General features: G+C 46.6%; 1 protein-coding gene across 3 annotated transcripts in view; it reads left to right on the forward strand.

Moving 5' to 3' along the window:
- ARFGEF3 (ARFGEF family member 3) overlaps positions 1-14636 on the forward strand; it is a 169813-nt gene that overhangs the window by 103618 nt on the left and 51559 nt on the right. For 2 of the 3 annotated variants that reach the window (XM_004609004.2, XM_055137182.1), the window contains 3 exons: positions 3090-4000; positions 10037-10203; positions 12604-12769. In XM_004609004.2, coding sequence (XP_004609061.2) covers positions 3090-4000; positions 10037-10203; positions 12604-12769 — 1244 coding nt within the window. The remainder of the gene's footprint in view (positions 1-3089; positions 4001-10036; positions 10204-12603; positions 12770-14636) is intronic. The other variant, XM_055137181.1, reaches the window with a different exon arrangement.

Genomic DNA, 14636 nt, shown 5'->3' on the forward strand with positions numbered 1-14636 from the left:
CATTTCCTTACACCATAGGAAAACTTCTATCTCAGTGTATAATGCTCATAGAAATTTACAGTTTGCATTTGGTCCGTTTGCAGCAGAACCCAGCCCCAGTGTGGTTGATGGTACTCAGGAGCCACCAGGGCCATATCTGGAAATGCTGGGGGTCATGGGCCACCCAGTGGTGCTGGACTGGAAGGAATGGGCTAACGGACATTTAACTAAGGGCCTTGAGCTCTCTGCATAATTTTAGACTGACTAAAGTGAGAATGTACAAAACGTCTAAAAATTGTTCAGTGGAGTTATTTTAGTGTTTTGGAGGAGGGCATTGGTTTTTTGCCTTGTTTTGTTTTGCTTTGAGACCACCCAGTACCTGCGATGCTCAGGGCTTACTCCTGACTCTGTGCTCAGGGATCTCCTGGCAATGCTTGGAGGATCAAATGGGGTACTGGGGATCCAACTCAGTTCAGCCGCATGCAAGACAAGCGCTTTACCCACTGTATTACTCACTGACCCCTATTTTAGAGCTTTTTGAATTAGCATATTGTGACAATACCCCCGCCCCGAAACTGAAGATTATCTGATACCTAATATTTATATTCACATGCATCTGTTCAGAAATATGTTTATTATATATTTTCATGACGGCTACATTTTCTGTTTTGAAAACTCAGCAGTAGAAAAGTGAGATAATCCAGTGTATGCGCATGCGAAGATTATAGATTCTTATCTAGATTGTTTTTTTACTCTCTGTGCTTTGATTAAAACCAGCCAGAAAGCGTGTGATTTGAAACGAAATCAAAAGTTTCCCTGGTTTGCAAACCACTGTGAGCGTGGGCGTGTTTATGTCACTTATTCTTGTTTTCCAGTTCTGCCAACTCATTTCATTTTGTACAAAGTAGAGAGAGGGTCTCGTTGTCAAGCCCCTTGCCAGTCTGATGCCCCCTTGCTGGCACATTCCTTTACTTTCTCCCTCCTTTAGGGTGTTGTGGTCTGCAATGCAGGTATTAAGTGCCCATCATGTTCGGTCTGTAGTCTACTTTCAGCACACATTTCCTATCCCAAGCACCCTCTACTTGGTAGTCCCTTCTCTCTCTGAGCTGCCTATTCCCCCAGCATGTGAGGCCAGCATGGAAGCCATAGAGCAATCTTCCTGGTCCTTATCTCTACCACCAGGAGTAATAATCCCCCTTCTTTTTATATATATATATAATTTATTGAATCACTGTGAGATTGTTACAAGTTTTCATGTTTGGGTTACAATCACATAATGATCAAACAACCATCACTCCACCAGTGCACATTCCCCACCACCAATATCCCCGGAATACCCCCCTTTTCCACCCTCCCCCTGTCTCTATGGCAGACAATATTCCTCATACTCTCTCTACTTTGGGGCATTATGGCTTGCAAAACAGACACTGAGAGGTCATCATGTTTGGTCCATTATCTGCTTTCGGCACATGTCTCCCATGCCGAGTGATTCCTCCAGCCATCATTTTCTTAGTGATCTCTTCTCTATTCCATCTGCCTTCTCCCCTCTGCTCATGAAACAGGCTTTCAGCTATGGCACAATCCTCCTGGCTCTTGTATCTACTGTCCTTGGGTGTCAGCCTCATGTGATGTTATTCTACACTCCACACATGAGTGCAGTCCTCCTATGTCTGTCCCTCTCTTTCTGACTCATTTCACTTAGCATGATACTCTCCATGTCTATCCATTTATAAGCAAATTTCATGACTTCATCTCTTCTAACAGCTGCATAGTATTCCACTGTGTAGATGTACCAAAGTTTCTTTAACCAGTCATCTGTTCTAGGGCACTTGGGTTGTTTCCAGATTTTGGCTATTGTGAACAGTGCTACAATGAACATATAGGTACAGATGTCATTTCTTCTGTGCTCTTTATATCCTCAGGATATATTCCCAGAAGTGGTATTGCAGGGTCATAGGAAAGCTCAATTTCTAGTTTTTGAAGGACTGTCCATATTGTTTTCCAGAAAGGCTGGACCAGTTGGCATTCCCACCAACAGTGAAGAAGCATCCCTTTTTCCCCACATCCACTCCAGCACTGGTTGCTTTTGTTTTTTTGAATGTGTGCCAGGCTCTGTGGTGTGAGATGGTATCTCAGTGTTGTTTTGATTTGCATCTCCCTGATGACTAGCGATGTGGAGCATTTTTTATGTGCCTTTTGACCAATTGTATTTCTTTTTTGAGGAAACTTCTGTTCATTTCTTCTCCCCATTTTTTGATGGGGTTGGAGGTTTTTTTCTTACACAATTCTACGAGTGTCTTGTATATCCTGGGTATTAATCCCTTATCAGATGGGTATTGAGTAAATATTCTTTCCCATTCTGTGGGCTCTTCCTGTATTTTGGTCACTGTTTTTTTTTTTTTTGAAGTGCAGAAACTTCTTTGTTTGATGTAGTCCCATTTGTTTATTTTTGCTTCCACTTGCATGGTCATTACTGTTTCATCCTTAAAGATGTTTTTAGCTTCAATGTCATGGAGAGTTCTGCCTACATTTTCTTCTATGTACCTTATAGATTCATGTCTGATATTGAGGTCTTTAATCCTCTTTGGTCTGACTTTTGTGCCTGGCATCAGACAGAGGTCAGAGTTCATTTTTTTGCAGATAGCTATCCAGTTTTCCCAGCACTACTTGTTGAAGAGGCTTCCCTTGTTCCCCTTCTCATTTCTTGCTCTTTTGTCAAAGATTAAGTGGCCATAGATTTGGGGGTCTGTGACAGGATATTCAACTCTCTTCCATTGTTCTGCAGGTCTGTTTCTAGCCTAATACCATGCTGTTTTAATTACTCCTGCTTTGTAGTAGAGTTTGAAATTGGGGAAGGTGATGCCACCCATCTTCTTTTTCCCAAGGATTGCTTTTCCTATTCGTGGGTGTTTATTGTTCCATATGAATTTCAGCAGTGTTTTGTCTATTTCTTTGATAAATGTCATGGGTATCCTGATAGGGACTGCATTAAATTTGTATAGTGCTTTGGGCAGTATTGCCATTTTGTGCATGTTAATCCTCCCTATCCATGAGCATAATCCCCTATTCTTCCCTGCCCTTGTTGCCCTTTCTCCCTTGAACCCTTTCAGCATCATGGACGGCATGACCGAAGCGTGTGTCAAGGGGGGCATCGAAGCGTGCTACGCCGCTGTGTCCTGCGTCTGCACCTTGCTGGGGGCCTTGGACGAGCTCAGCCAGGGCAAGGGTGTGAGCGAAGGGCAGGTGCAGCTGCTGCTGCTGCGGCTGGAGGAGCTCAAGGACGGGGCTGAGTCCAGCCGGGACTCGGTGGAGATCAACGAGGCGGACTTCCGCTGGCAGCGGCGCGTGCTGTCGTCGGAACACACGCCCTGGGGAGCGGGCCACGAGCGGAGCCCCGACATCAGCATCAGTGTGACCACGGACACGGGCCAGACCACACTGGAGGGCGAGCTGGGTCAGACGACCCCCGAGGACCACGCCGAGCACCCCAAAAACAGCCTCAAGTCCCCGGCCCTGCAGGAGAGCAAGGAGGCACTAAGCAAAGGCTCGGAGCCCGAGGCGGTCGATCAACCCGACGTGGTGCAGCGGAGCCACGTGGTGGCCTATCCCGACATCACCAACTTCCTGTCGGTGGACTGCAGGATGAGGTCCTACGGGTCCCGCTACAGCGAGAGCAATTTCAGCGTGGACGACCAAGACCTCTCGCGGACAGAGTTTGATTCCTGCGACCAGTACTCCATGGCCGCAGAGAAGGACTCCGGGAGGTCCGACGTGTCAGACATCGGGTCAGACAACTGTTCCCTGGCCGACGAGGAGCAGACCCCGCGGGACTGCCTGGGCCACCGCTCCCTGCGGACAGCCGCCCTGTCTCTCAAGCTGCTGAAGAACCAGGAGGCCGACCAGCATAGCGCCCGGCTCTTCGTGCAGGCGCTGGAAGGCCTCCTTCCTCGCCTGCTGGCCCTGCCCAGCGTGCAAGAGGTGGACGCAGCCCTCCAGAGCTTCGCCTCAACCTTCTGCTCAGGTTTGTAGAATGTGTTCACCTTTCCTTTGGCTGTCTGGTCGTTGAGACCATGCAGTTGTAGCCACACGGGGCCACCCATCGCCCAGAAATGCCCATTATGGCTTGTGCTCATAGTATCCTTATGAACCTTAGGTGTATCCTTCTTTTTTTTTCACATTTTAATGGAATCACCATGAGATACACAGTTACAAAGTTGTTCATGATTGGGTTTAAGTCATACAATGTTTCAACACCCATCCCTTCACCAGTCTACATCAATTTCCCTGTTTCCCTCCTGCTACCCCCCCCCCTCTTTTTTTGGGTATTATGGTTTACCGATACAAGTGCTGAAAGGTTATTATGGACATCCCTTGACCTATGTTCAGTTCTCATTTCTTGTCCAGAGTGATCATTTCCAACTACCATTGTTACAGTGATCCCTTCTCTGTTCTAACTGTCCCTCCCCACAACTTGTGGCAAGTTTCCAACCATTGACCAGTCAATGTAGAAAAAAGCTGCTCGTGGCGGTGTGCTAAGGGTCCTGGGACATGCACAGCTTCTCCTCACCAGTTGATTAATTATAGATTGAATGCAGTTGCTTTTTGGAAACAGAGAGGAGAAAGTTCCAGAAAGGAAGTGTAGGTATAGTCTGTGTTGGAAGGAAAGGCATTGCCTTAAGAAGTTGTTTGTTGGTGACTCTGAGTTAATCGTCACAGAAACAGAGCTGGGAAGCCCAATCTGACCAACTGGGTACCCCAGGAGCCATGGTAGAAAGTCCAGCAAATACTGGTAAGTCCCTATTGCAATAATGGCTCACTGGTGCAGAAATGATTGCCTCAAGTCATCAAGAAATAGTTCAACTATATTTTGAGCCTTCTACCTTAAATTTTCCATAGAAAATAACTCTGCTGAAGTAGATGGTAAACTGCTGCTAGATAGCTTTAAATATGGATACAGCCTCACTCAGTAATCCAGACAAATTGCTTGTCCCCATGGTAAAGATGGACTTTCAAAGACATTGACTTATTTCCTGTGCAAATTAGGAAGTAGAATGCTAGCAAGGCCTTTTCTAAAATTTCAGGTGATTTTAAATTAATTCTAAAGCAAATCCTCACTCTGGTGTTTTTGTCCCATCCAAATCAATATTTATATTACATGCGAAACAGGACTTGAGGGGATGTTTTTTGTGGGGCTAGAATGTGTTCCCTTGAGTGCTAAAAACTGCTTAAATTTGTGAGTCTATAAAACGTCCCTGCAAATCCAATATGTTGTGTGATAATAATTTTTACATGTAGATATCCAAACATTGAAAAGAGACTTCAAAATCTTTTGGCTCTTCCCAAATAGAATTGCTAGTGATTGGCTATAGTTTTATTAGCCATTTGTCTCTCATTCTAGTGACCACCACAGTGCTTTTGCCCAGCAGGACTTGGCCTCTGTTTCCCAGGGACAGTCCCATCACTTAACGATTCTGCCAGCAGTAAGGTTGATCTGCTCAGTTCCTGCTGCGGTTTAGCATGTCAAATCGATGGTCGCTGGGGGTCAGCCAGAGCCACAGACACAGGCCAGCACTGTCCTGTCTAGACTTAGCCCAAACTCCCCCTCCTTGGAAGAAGGGCAAGGTTACCTGCAAAATGAAAGACTGGGAGGAGAAACATCTTTGCCTCGCTCAGAGAAAGAGAGGAAACTGGCAGATTTGTGATTGTTGTTCATTTAAGAGAAAGTTACAAAAATTAATCCAGAAAGAGGGAAGAGAATGGGAGCCCCTGAATCACGCCCGAGCCTTTTTCTCATTGTTCGCATCCGTATTCAAAGCGAAAAGTCTTGTTCAGACAAAGCCTTCTACTGAGCAGTTGTCCCTGCCTTGAGGTTTGTCCTGCTCACTGGTTGTGACCAGAAAAAAAAAGAAACCTGAGCCTTGTCCTTTGAAAGTTCTTAACCATGGAGACCAGCCTCAGGTATGACCCACAGCAAAGGGAAGGCTTGCCTCTGAAGGCAGTTTGTGCTACTTTTGTTGACTGGTGGCAGGATTCGGAGCATGCAGTGTTCAGAGCAACATCAGATTGTTGTTCTGATGCAGGCCTGACTGGAAGTGAGCAGTGAAAGCTGCTAAAATACACCTCAGATCCTACAGAGAAGAAAGTGGCATTTGTGTAAGGTTGCCCCTGAGGACAGAAAACCAGAGCCAACCACCCACAGCCGTCAGCAGTGGACTGGACACTTGCATTGCTGGATGGCTAATATTCAGTTACGGTTTGGGGACATGCCTTGGTCATACATGGGGCTTATTATATGAGGCAAGTGGGTATTTCTAAAGTACCAGACTTTATAGACAACAGGATGGTGCATCATGAAAGAACTGTCTATTTCTTTACATTAAAACAAATCTGACTCTAGGTCTGCAGTCTGCCAGCAGGCAGGGATTTGCTCTCTGCTGTCTGGCCCACGAGTCTCTCTCCCAGGGTCAAACAGAAGCTGACTTGGGACTCAGACAGGGACGTTCCTCAACTTTCACGTGGACAGCAAGCCCCCTCCCACCTCAGAGGCTCCCCAGGAGTTCTGTCATTTTGCTGGGCAAATCCCAGTGTGAAAACTGGGGTGCTCTGGCAAGACTGGAGCACCGCACGTCCTCGATAGTCTTGTGTTCTCTTCTGCGGTCCTGCCAATGCTCCAGGTACTTGTAGACTACGGACCTTCTATATCTTGCCAGCAGGGGTCTCTCTTCCTGTCCTCACTGCTTACTCCATCCTCACTGAGCCTCCTGGAAGGTACCAGCTTCCAGCTGGGTGAATACAGAGCCAGGAAGGACCCATACCCCAAGACTGAGCATCAGAGGGAGTAGTCTCAGTGTGACCAGAAGTATAGATTGGCTGGCATGGGGACTGGGGGTGGGAGAGGGAAATGTATGCGTAGTACAAAAGTATCTTTAGGCACTGCAGAATTCTTACAGAACACTAGAAGTAAGGTCTAACTTTAGATTGAGGTAGTTTTATTGGAATGGTATGTGCATTTACACACACACACACACACGCACACACACAGTGTTTATGCTATTCTCAAATATAGCAAAGGCCCTGAAATGTTTTCAACCTAAAATTTCTTTGGGTCCTTATTCTCTTATTAGTATATTCATTAAAAAAAATTACAGGAATAGTGGGCCAGAGAGATAGTACAGGGGTTAGTGCATTTTCCTTGTATGTGGCCAATTCTGGTTCAGTCCCCAGCACCACAAATGGTTCCCCAGGTCCCACCAGGAGTGTGATGTGAGCATTGCCAGATATGCTCCTCCTTTAAAAAATAATTTTAAAGTGTAGAGATATAAGGAAATGTTCTAAAGATGCATAGTTTCTACTTACTTGGTAATTCCTTTAAAAAATAAAACTCTTTATTTCATATAAGAGAGACTTGTTTGTTTGAGGACCATACCAGGATTTTCCCTACTCACTCTACTACCTCTCCAGCCCCAAGAGGGACATTTTTGATGCAAGAAAGATTTTTTAAAATCTTTTAAAAATTAAATCACAGTAAGATACATAATTACAAAGTTGTTCATGATTGGATTTTAATCATAGAAATGTTCCAACACCCATCCGTTCACCATTCACTCCTTCACCAGTATACATTTCCCACTGCCAATGTCCCCAGTTTCCTTCCTGTCCCCCCCCACATACACACAAGGAACATTTTAGACATTGTTAACATCTAAATTTGAGGTCTGAGTGTGTGTAACTTGCCCCTATTTAAGCTGCGCTATTTCAAGCACACCCCTAAAACAGCCGCTGGGTTTGCAGGAACAAATGGGGTCCCTGGCCTGACACATTCCAGAGCAGGAGGGACTGACTTGCTCCTAGTATGTCAGCCCAACCTCTCTGTAAACAAGACACCTGCTCTGGGTGTTTTAGTGAACCCATCTCTACAGCATGAGCTAGAGTTTCAGTTAAGTTGCACTGAGCCCTTCAAAATGGAAACAGAGTAAAGATAAAATGATGCTTGGAAGAAGCTAGGCTGGAGCCAGTAGCTATTTCTTTTTTTTTTTTCTTTTTTCTTTTGCCTCCCAAGTGGTTCTCTGGAGATCTGGGTACCTGACAAAGGATTCTTGGGCCCCTGGACCATTAATTCAAGGTACTGATCTGAGGATGTGGTGTCGCTCAGGCCCTGTGGTGCCAGCAATTACCCAATCCATTGCCATATCCGATGGTGATTGGGGGACCATGTCGTACCAGGGATCAGCCTACCTCCTATTGGCTGTATATCTCTTGGCTCTACCTCATTAATTTTTTTAAATTTTTTTATTGAATCACCATGTGAAAAGTTACAAAGATTTCAGGCTTAAGTCTCAGTGATACAATGTTCAAACACCCGTCCCTTCACCAGTGCCCAAGTTCTACCACCAAGAACCCCAGTATACCTCCCACCCCGTCCCCACCCCCCGCTTGTGTAGCTGATAATTTTCACCTTACTTTCTCTTTACTTTGATTACATTCAATATTTCAACATAAAACTCACTATTATTATTTGGAATTTTCCCAAAAAAATCAAACCTGCTGAAAAGGCAGCATTTGATAATTTGTTTTCCCTTGCTGAGAATGAAGAGATATGAGGTCGCACGGTTTTGGATTTCTGCATTTTAGTAGCTAAGTCCAGGGAAATTTCTGCCAAAAATTGCATCATTGCAAGCTTGTACCTCTGTTTAGTGGGCCTGATAAGATGGCGATCGACACCTCGCTCCCCCCCCCCCCACCAGAAAGGAAAAGCTGAGAGAGAAAAACGTTTCCCCTCCTGGGGCAGCATGTGGCCGTGGCTTAGTTCACAGTCTGGAGGCATTTCTGCAAGAAGCTGCTGGTGCTGAAGGTAGTTAGATGGCCTCTCCTACCTCATTTATTTTTAACAGCTTTATTGATATATAATTCAATACCATGTCATTCACCCATTTAAGGTACACAATTCTGCAGATTTGGTGTTTACAGTAATTATGGGCATGTACATCTACAATGTAAAAATTGACATTTCAGCCATTTTTAGACATATGATTAAATGAGCAGGGGTGATGTGCTTATAGATGGGAATAAAAGGGAAGGTCTCTGGAAAGCTGGTACAGGAGCCACGGTCTGAAAGAATCGAGGGAACAAACCTTCCAGGTATCTGGGGAAATCCTTCTGGAGAGCAATTTAGGTGGGTCTGGGTGTAGTAGGGTCAAAGGGCAGCACCCGGCCAGGGAGGCTGTGAGGAGATGAGAGAGTAAAGTGGGGTCATATTTTATTGGGAGGGAAACCTGTAGTGAGAGGACTCAGAATACATACCATTGATCATCCTGTCAATTTCTAGAGAAAGAGACCGACACTTAAAAGGTTGATATGCCATTTCCTTGTCTAGTTACTCTAAGTACCACATATAAGTGAGCTCATTCTGTGTTGATCCTTCTTCTTCTGCCTTACTTTATTTAACATGATATCTTCCACTTCCATAACTGGATGCTAAAGTGCAGTGGTGTACACGGGGGATGCCTAGATCACCCCAGAGTATAGGGAGTGAAGTAGAAAGGAAGAGGATATCAATGAGAAACAACAGGGCAGAAGGCAAGGGGAGTCAGGTACGTGAGTGGTGTTAAGGAACGATAGAACTAAATATCCAAACCACAGAGTCAACGACACTGAAATCGTGAGACCCAGACTCTAATAACCAAACTTAAAAGGTACCTGTCAGGATGGCAGGTGGGGGATGTGGTGGGGGAGTGGGTAGGAGAGGGAGCCTGGGAATCCTGGGTGGTAGAATGATGTGTGTCAGAATCCCAACTATGAATAACTTTGTAACTCATGGTGGTGTCATGAAATAAAAATTAGGGAGAAAAAAAATTTTTTAAATAACATGGTTATACCAGAGGTGTTGGTGAGCTTACGATGAAGAGTTGCTGGGGAGATTCATGTAGAGGACTTGCCTTCCCCTCGGGTGGTCCCTGACTGCTGGCCCTGGCTTCCGGAAAGGTCCTAAGAGGTGCAGGATCCCTCTGTGGGATTGTCCCCCGCAGCCCCACCGAGTCTCAGGCTTGTCTCCACTCAGGCATGATGCGCTCTCCAGGGTTCGAGGGCGGCAGCAGCCTGAGCCTGCAGATGCTGATGAACGCAGACAGCCTGTACACGGCCGCGCACTGCGCTCTGCTGCTCAACCTGAAGCTCTCGCACGCCGATTACTACCGGAAGCGGCCCCCGCTGGCGCCGGGCATGATGGTGAGTGTGTGTGGAAGGGTGGGGGTGGGGCTGAGCCCACCTCCGAGAGACAGGGAGGACTGCTCGGGGGCAAGGGAACCACACAGTAGCGCCCAGAAAGCCTGGGCCCCATGCACACTGTCCCCCACTGCCGGCCAATCTGGATCAAGCTTAAGAGATGCCATACAGGGGCTGGAGCCGGATTGTATAATGGGAAGGGCGTTTGCCTTGCATGCTGCAGACCTGGGTTCAAGCCCCTGCATCCCATGTGGTCATGTGATCCCCTGAGCACAGCAAGAGTGACAACTGAGTGCACAGCCCTGAGCATCACCAGGTTTGGCCCTAAAACAAAAATTAAAACTGAGAGAGAGACAGAGAGAGAAGGGGCCATTCACTATACCCAGTACCTAGAAATGACTACCTGGAATGGTCCCCTTCCATCCCAGGTGAACTTCTAATCCAGGTGATATCAGAAAGAAGGCAGAAAGTCATCCATTCTGCAGATAGTGAAGGCAGGTGGCTCCCAAACCCTTCACTGGTTAGGGTCGAAGGTAGTGTAAAGGACTGCGTGCGTGCCTCAAATGCCGTACGTGTGGGTTTGATGCCCGGCACTGCGAGTTTCCTCAAGCACCGTGGGGTGCACAGAGCCTCGAACACCACTGGGGGTGACCAGAAAAGCATCCAAAGCAAAATATTTTCAATAAAAAACCTTTCATTATATTCTAAAATGTACCCAGACCCACTTGTAGCACATGGTTTAGTAATAAAGCACCCCCACCCCAGCCACTAGCCCACGCCATTCCCCCCCCCCCACCATACCAGGTGGCATGAGAATGAAAGGAAACTCAGCAAGCTCATGTTTGATTGGTAAATCGTAAATTCTCAAAGGTAAGTGGGCGCTTCTAGAATGTAAGTCAGCTGGCTCTTGAGAGGCTGGTACATTAATATGGCTAGTTGGGTGTTTGCCTTGCAGGCGGCTGGCCCAGGTTCAATCCCCCGAAGTCCATATGCTCCCCTGAGCCCTCCAGGAGTGACTCCTGAGCACAGAGCCAGGAGTGAATTCTAAAATCTACTAGGTGTGACCCATAAACAAACAAACAAACAAACAAAAAAGTCTCTTGAAATGTATACATTCTTTCTGGGGCGGCATTCTCGCCCTGCTACTGCTCGCACAGAGTCCAAGATTTCTGAGCACTTTCTAAGTCTCACACACATCAGAGTTTTTTTTTTTTCTTAAAGTCAAAAACAGTGTTCCTAATCCTCTACCAGATCTCTTACAACTGCAGCATGGGGCCACTTGTGACAACTCAAATGGTAGAGCGCATCCTGGGTTTGATTCCCCAGCACTGCACTGCCTCCTTCCCCCACATCATTAGGGTGTCCCTGGGGGCCGCCAAGCACCATGTAGCCTGAGCACCAAACTATTGGATATGCTATTGGGAGTCCCCCAGGCCCTCAAGAGCTGCTGGGTGTGATCTCTAAAAATATTAAATATATATGTATATATATATATAACTGTATCACTCATCCCGTTGACCATCGATTTTCTTGAGTGGGTGCCAGTAATGTCTCCATTCTCCATTTGTCCTAGCCCTGAGCTTTTAGCAGAAAATGAGACCCATCATTGTTACTGTATTTGGCATATCGAATATGCCACAGAGAGCTTGCCAGGCTCTGCCGTGCAGGCAGATTGCTCTCGGTATGTTGTCAGGTTCTCTGAGAGGGAGAACTGGGCTATAAGAGGTTGCGTGGCCATGAATGCGGCCATGTGCTTCTGGGAGCTTTGTTTTACAGTCTCTGGATCTTGGCTGTTGATGGGATTACACGGCGCCTGGGGCAGTTTGTGGATGTGGCTGCCAAGCTACTGGAATATGGGGGGTCTGAGTGGACGAGGCCCAGTCCTGATCCGAGCAGACTTGAAGATCTCAGCCCCAGGTCCCACACACCTGGGTTCCTCTGCCAGTTCCTTCATGTGTGAGGCTCATCTAAACGTGTGGAGAGGGGCCTTGAGCATGGCTGTGGCTGGGTTCTGGAGGTCTTCAGGTGCTGGGGCTCTGCTCAGGGTGGGGAGGGAAATTCAACCCGCCCTGCTCCGAGGAGTCCCCGTGAACCGGTGAAGACAGCCAGGTGCGGCAGGTATGGAGGCAAGAGATTCTGCATATATATCTCTCTATATATGTAGTCTATATATAGAGATATATATAGGTGCTGTGTATAATATATATATATATAATGAATGAAAGGAACTTAATGAAGTTTGGGACTTCTTGACCTCCCCTTCTCTGATTCGTCACCAAAGGTTGTTTCCCCTAAGTTTGACGTCATCATTGAGGGGCTGTGATAGAAATAGGCCATGGAGGAGGCTATTGGTTGAAAAGGGTGGAGGAGATTGTCAGAGCCCTGTGCTGTCTGTTTCTACAGAAGGAGTTCATGAAGCAGGTACAGACCAGCGGGGTGCTGATGGTCTTCTCCCAGGCCTGGATCGAGGAGCTCTACCATCAGGTGCTGGAACGGAACATGCTGGGAGAAGCTGGCTACTGGGGCAGCCCCGAGGACAACAGCCTTCCCCTCATCACCATGCTGACCGGTCAGTCGCCTGTGACTCTGCTCTGTGCCCCTGGTGGGATGGAAGCGCTTCCCCTTCCCAAGCCCTTTGCCTAGAAGTGGTGGGTGTCAGGCTGACCTTGAAACACCACACACAAACCTTCCCTGGCAGCCAGTGACAGTTCCGGGGAAATGACGAGTCCAGCCCCCAGGGAGCTGTCTGTCCTTTTCCCATGTGGGACGCGGGAGCCTCAGTGTATCTTGCAGATGAGAGCGTACCTCGTTCCTATGTCTGCTAGAATATAATAAAAGACTTCTTCTGGAATTACATAAAGCACTTTCTAGCCTCAAAGTCTAGGATTATTCTTGGAAATGAATAGGAAAAGCACTAACCAAATCAGTCATTCGGTGCTGCTGGGAATTTACCAGTAATATAAAATGATTGATTTGAAACTTGACTTTACACTCATGGTTTTTCTATTTTTATTTATTATTTGATTGTAGTTGGTGTAATTTGGTTACAGTTGTGTTGGTCATGCTCATGGTGGACACAATTCCAACCCTTCTGCACTACCAGCATGTCCAGGACCCTTTACCCTGTCCTAGTGTCACTTCTAGTTTATGTCTTCCTCTCCTCTGGTCTTCCTAATCTTAGTGCAATTTTTTTTAATCTGTCTTTTCCAAAGCTTAATGGAAATTGGTGACCTCAGTTCAGTATTTAGTAACCTGCTTGGTAACCTCAGTTCAATAGTCTATCTATCTTTTTTCAAAGCTTAATGATGCCTCCATCTCTTGATCTCTTCCTGTCATTAATTACCACAAGTGTTGCTGTTTGTGGAGTCTTCAAAGTTCCAATGTAGAGTAGAGAGGGACATTCCTGGGCTTTTTTATCCCCATCTGTCCCATTTGTCCTCATGCTGAAATCCTTTATTTCTTCACTATTGCTGGCATGTAACTCCAAATACAAGCTGACATGAGCTGCAATCCAGGACGCCCACACATCATATCAGCTGGTCTCTGTGACTCTGGGTTTATAGGGGAGTAGCTGACCGCAGTGGTTTTGTGGTCACAGGGATTGTGCAGCTGTTGTAGCTCTGAGGTCTAGCCAACGTGGGATCACTAAGTGACAGATTCTAGCATCTGATTTTGTGTCACAGTCATGCCAGCGTGGGAAGCAATTGGGGATTGTGATCACATGTCCCCAGTAGCAGTGGTGAAGCAAGCTGCTCTTTGTAGATACAGGGAGTATCTGTTAAGAGAGCACGTCTGCTCTAATAGAACCAACGTTCAACTTCTGGGAGGCAGCCTGTGACTATGATTTTCTGGAAATACCTGTGACACCAAGTAGGAGGTGGAGTGATTCAAGTAGGACCCCACATACCTGGGTATTACTTTTTCCCCCCCAGTCAATCAAAAGGGAACTTTATTGAGTCTGCATGGCCCTGAGAGGAGGCCACCAGCAGGTGCAGTGTGTATAGGGCATTATTTGACCTTCTTGGATTGTTGTTGTGCCCACACTTCATCTCGTGGCATTTGACAGCGTGGGGGTGAAGGCAGGCATAACACTTCTGGCAGATCCTCTTCTCAATTGTACTTTTGGCCAACTGGTGCAGTGATGACTTTTGATGTCCCTGTGCAGATACAGCACCAGGTACAGTGTCTGGATGTTAAAATCTGAGAGAGTGTGGCCATCCTCTAGCTGTCTACATGCAAAAATCAGATGCTGCAGGTCATGCAGGATGCCTTCCTTGTCTTGGATTTTGGCTTTCACATTCTCCATAGTGTCACTAGGCTCCACCTTGATGGTTTTGCCTGCCAGGGTCCATACAAAGATCTGCCCCTCTGCTTCTCCCACTCGGCTGTGTCATTGACATGGGTATTACATTGAAGCAGATCCTGAAAGATTATTG

Source organism: Sorex araneus, chromosome 4 (genome assembly GCF_027595985.1).
Source record: "Sorex araneus isolate mSorAra2 chromosome 4, mSorAra2.pri, whole genome shotgun sequence".
NCBI lineage: Eukaryota > Metazoa > Chordata > Mammalia > Eulipotyphla > Soricidae > Sorex > Sorex araneus.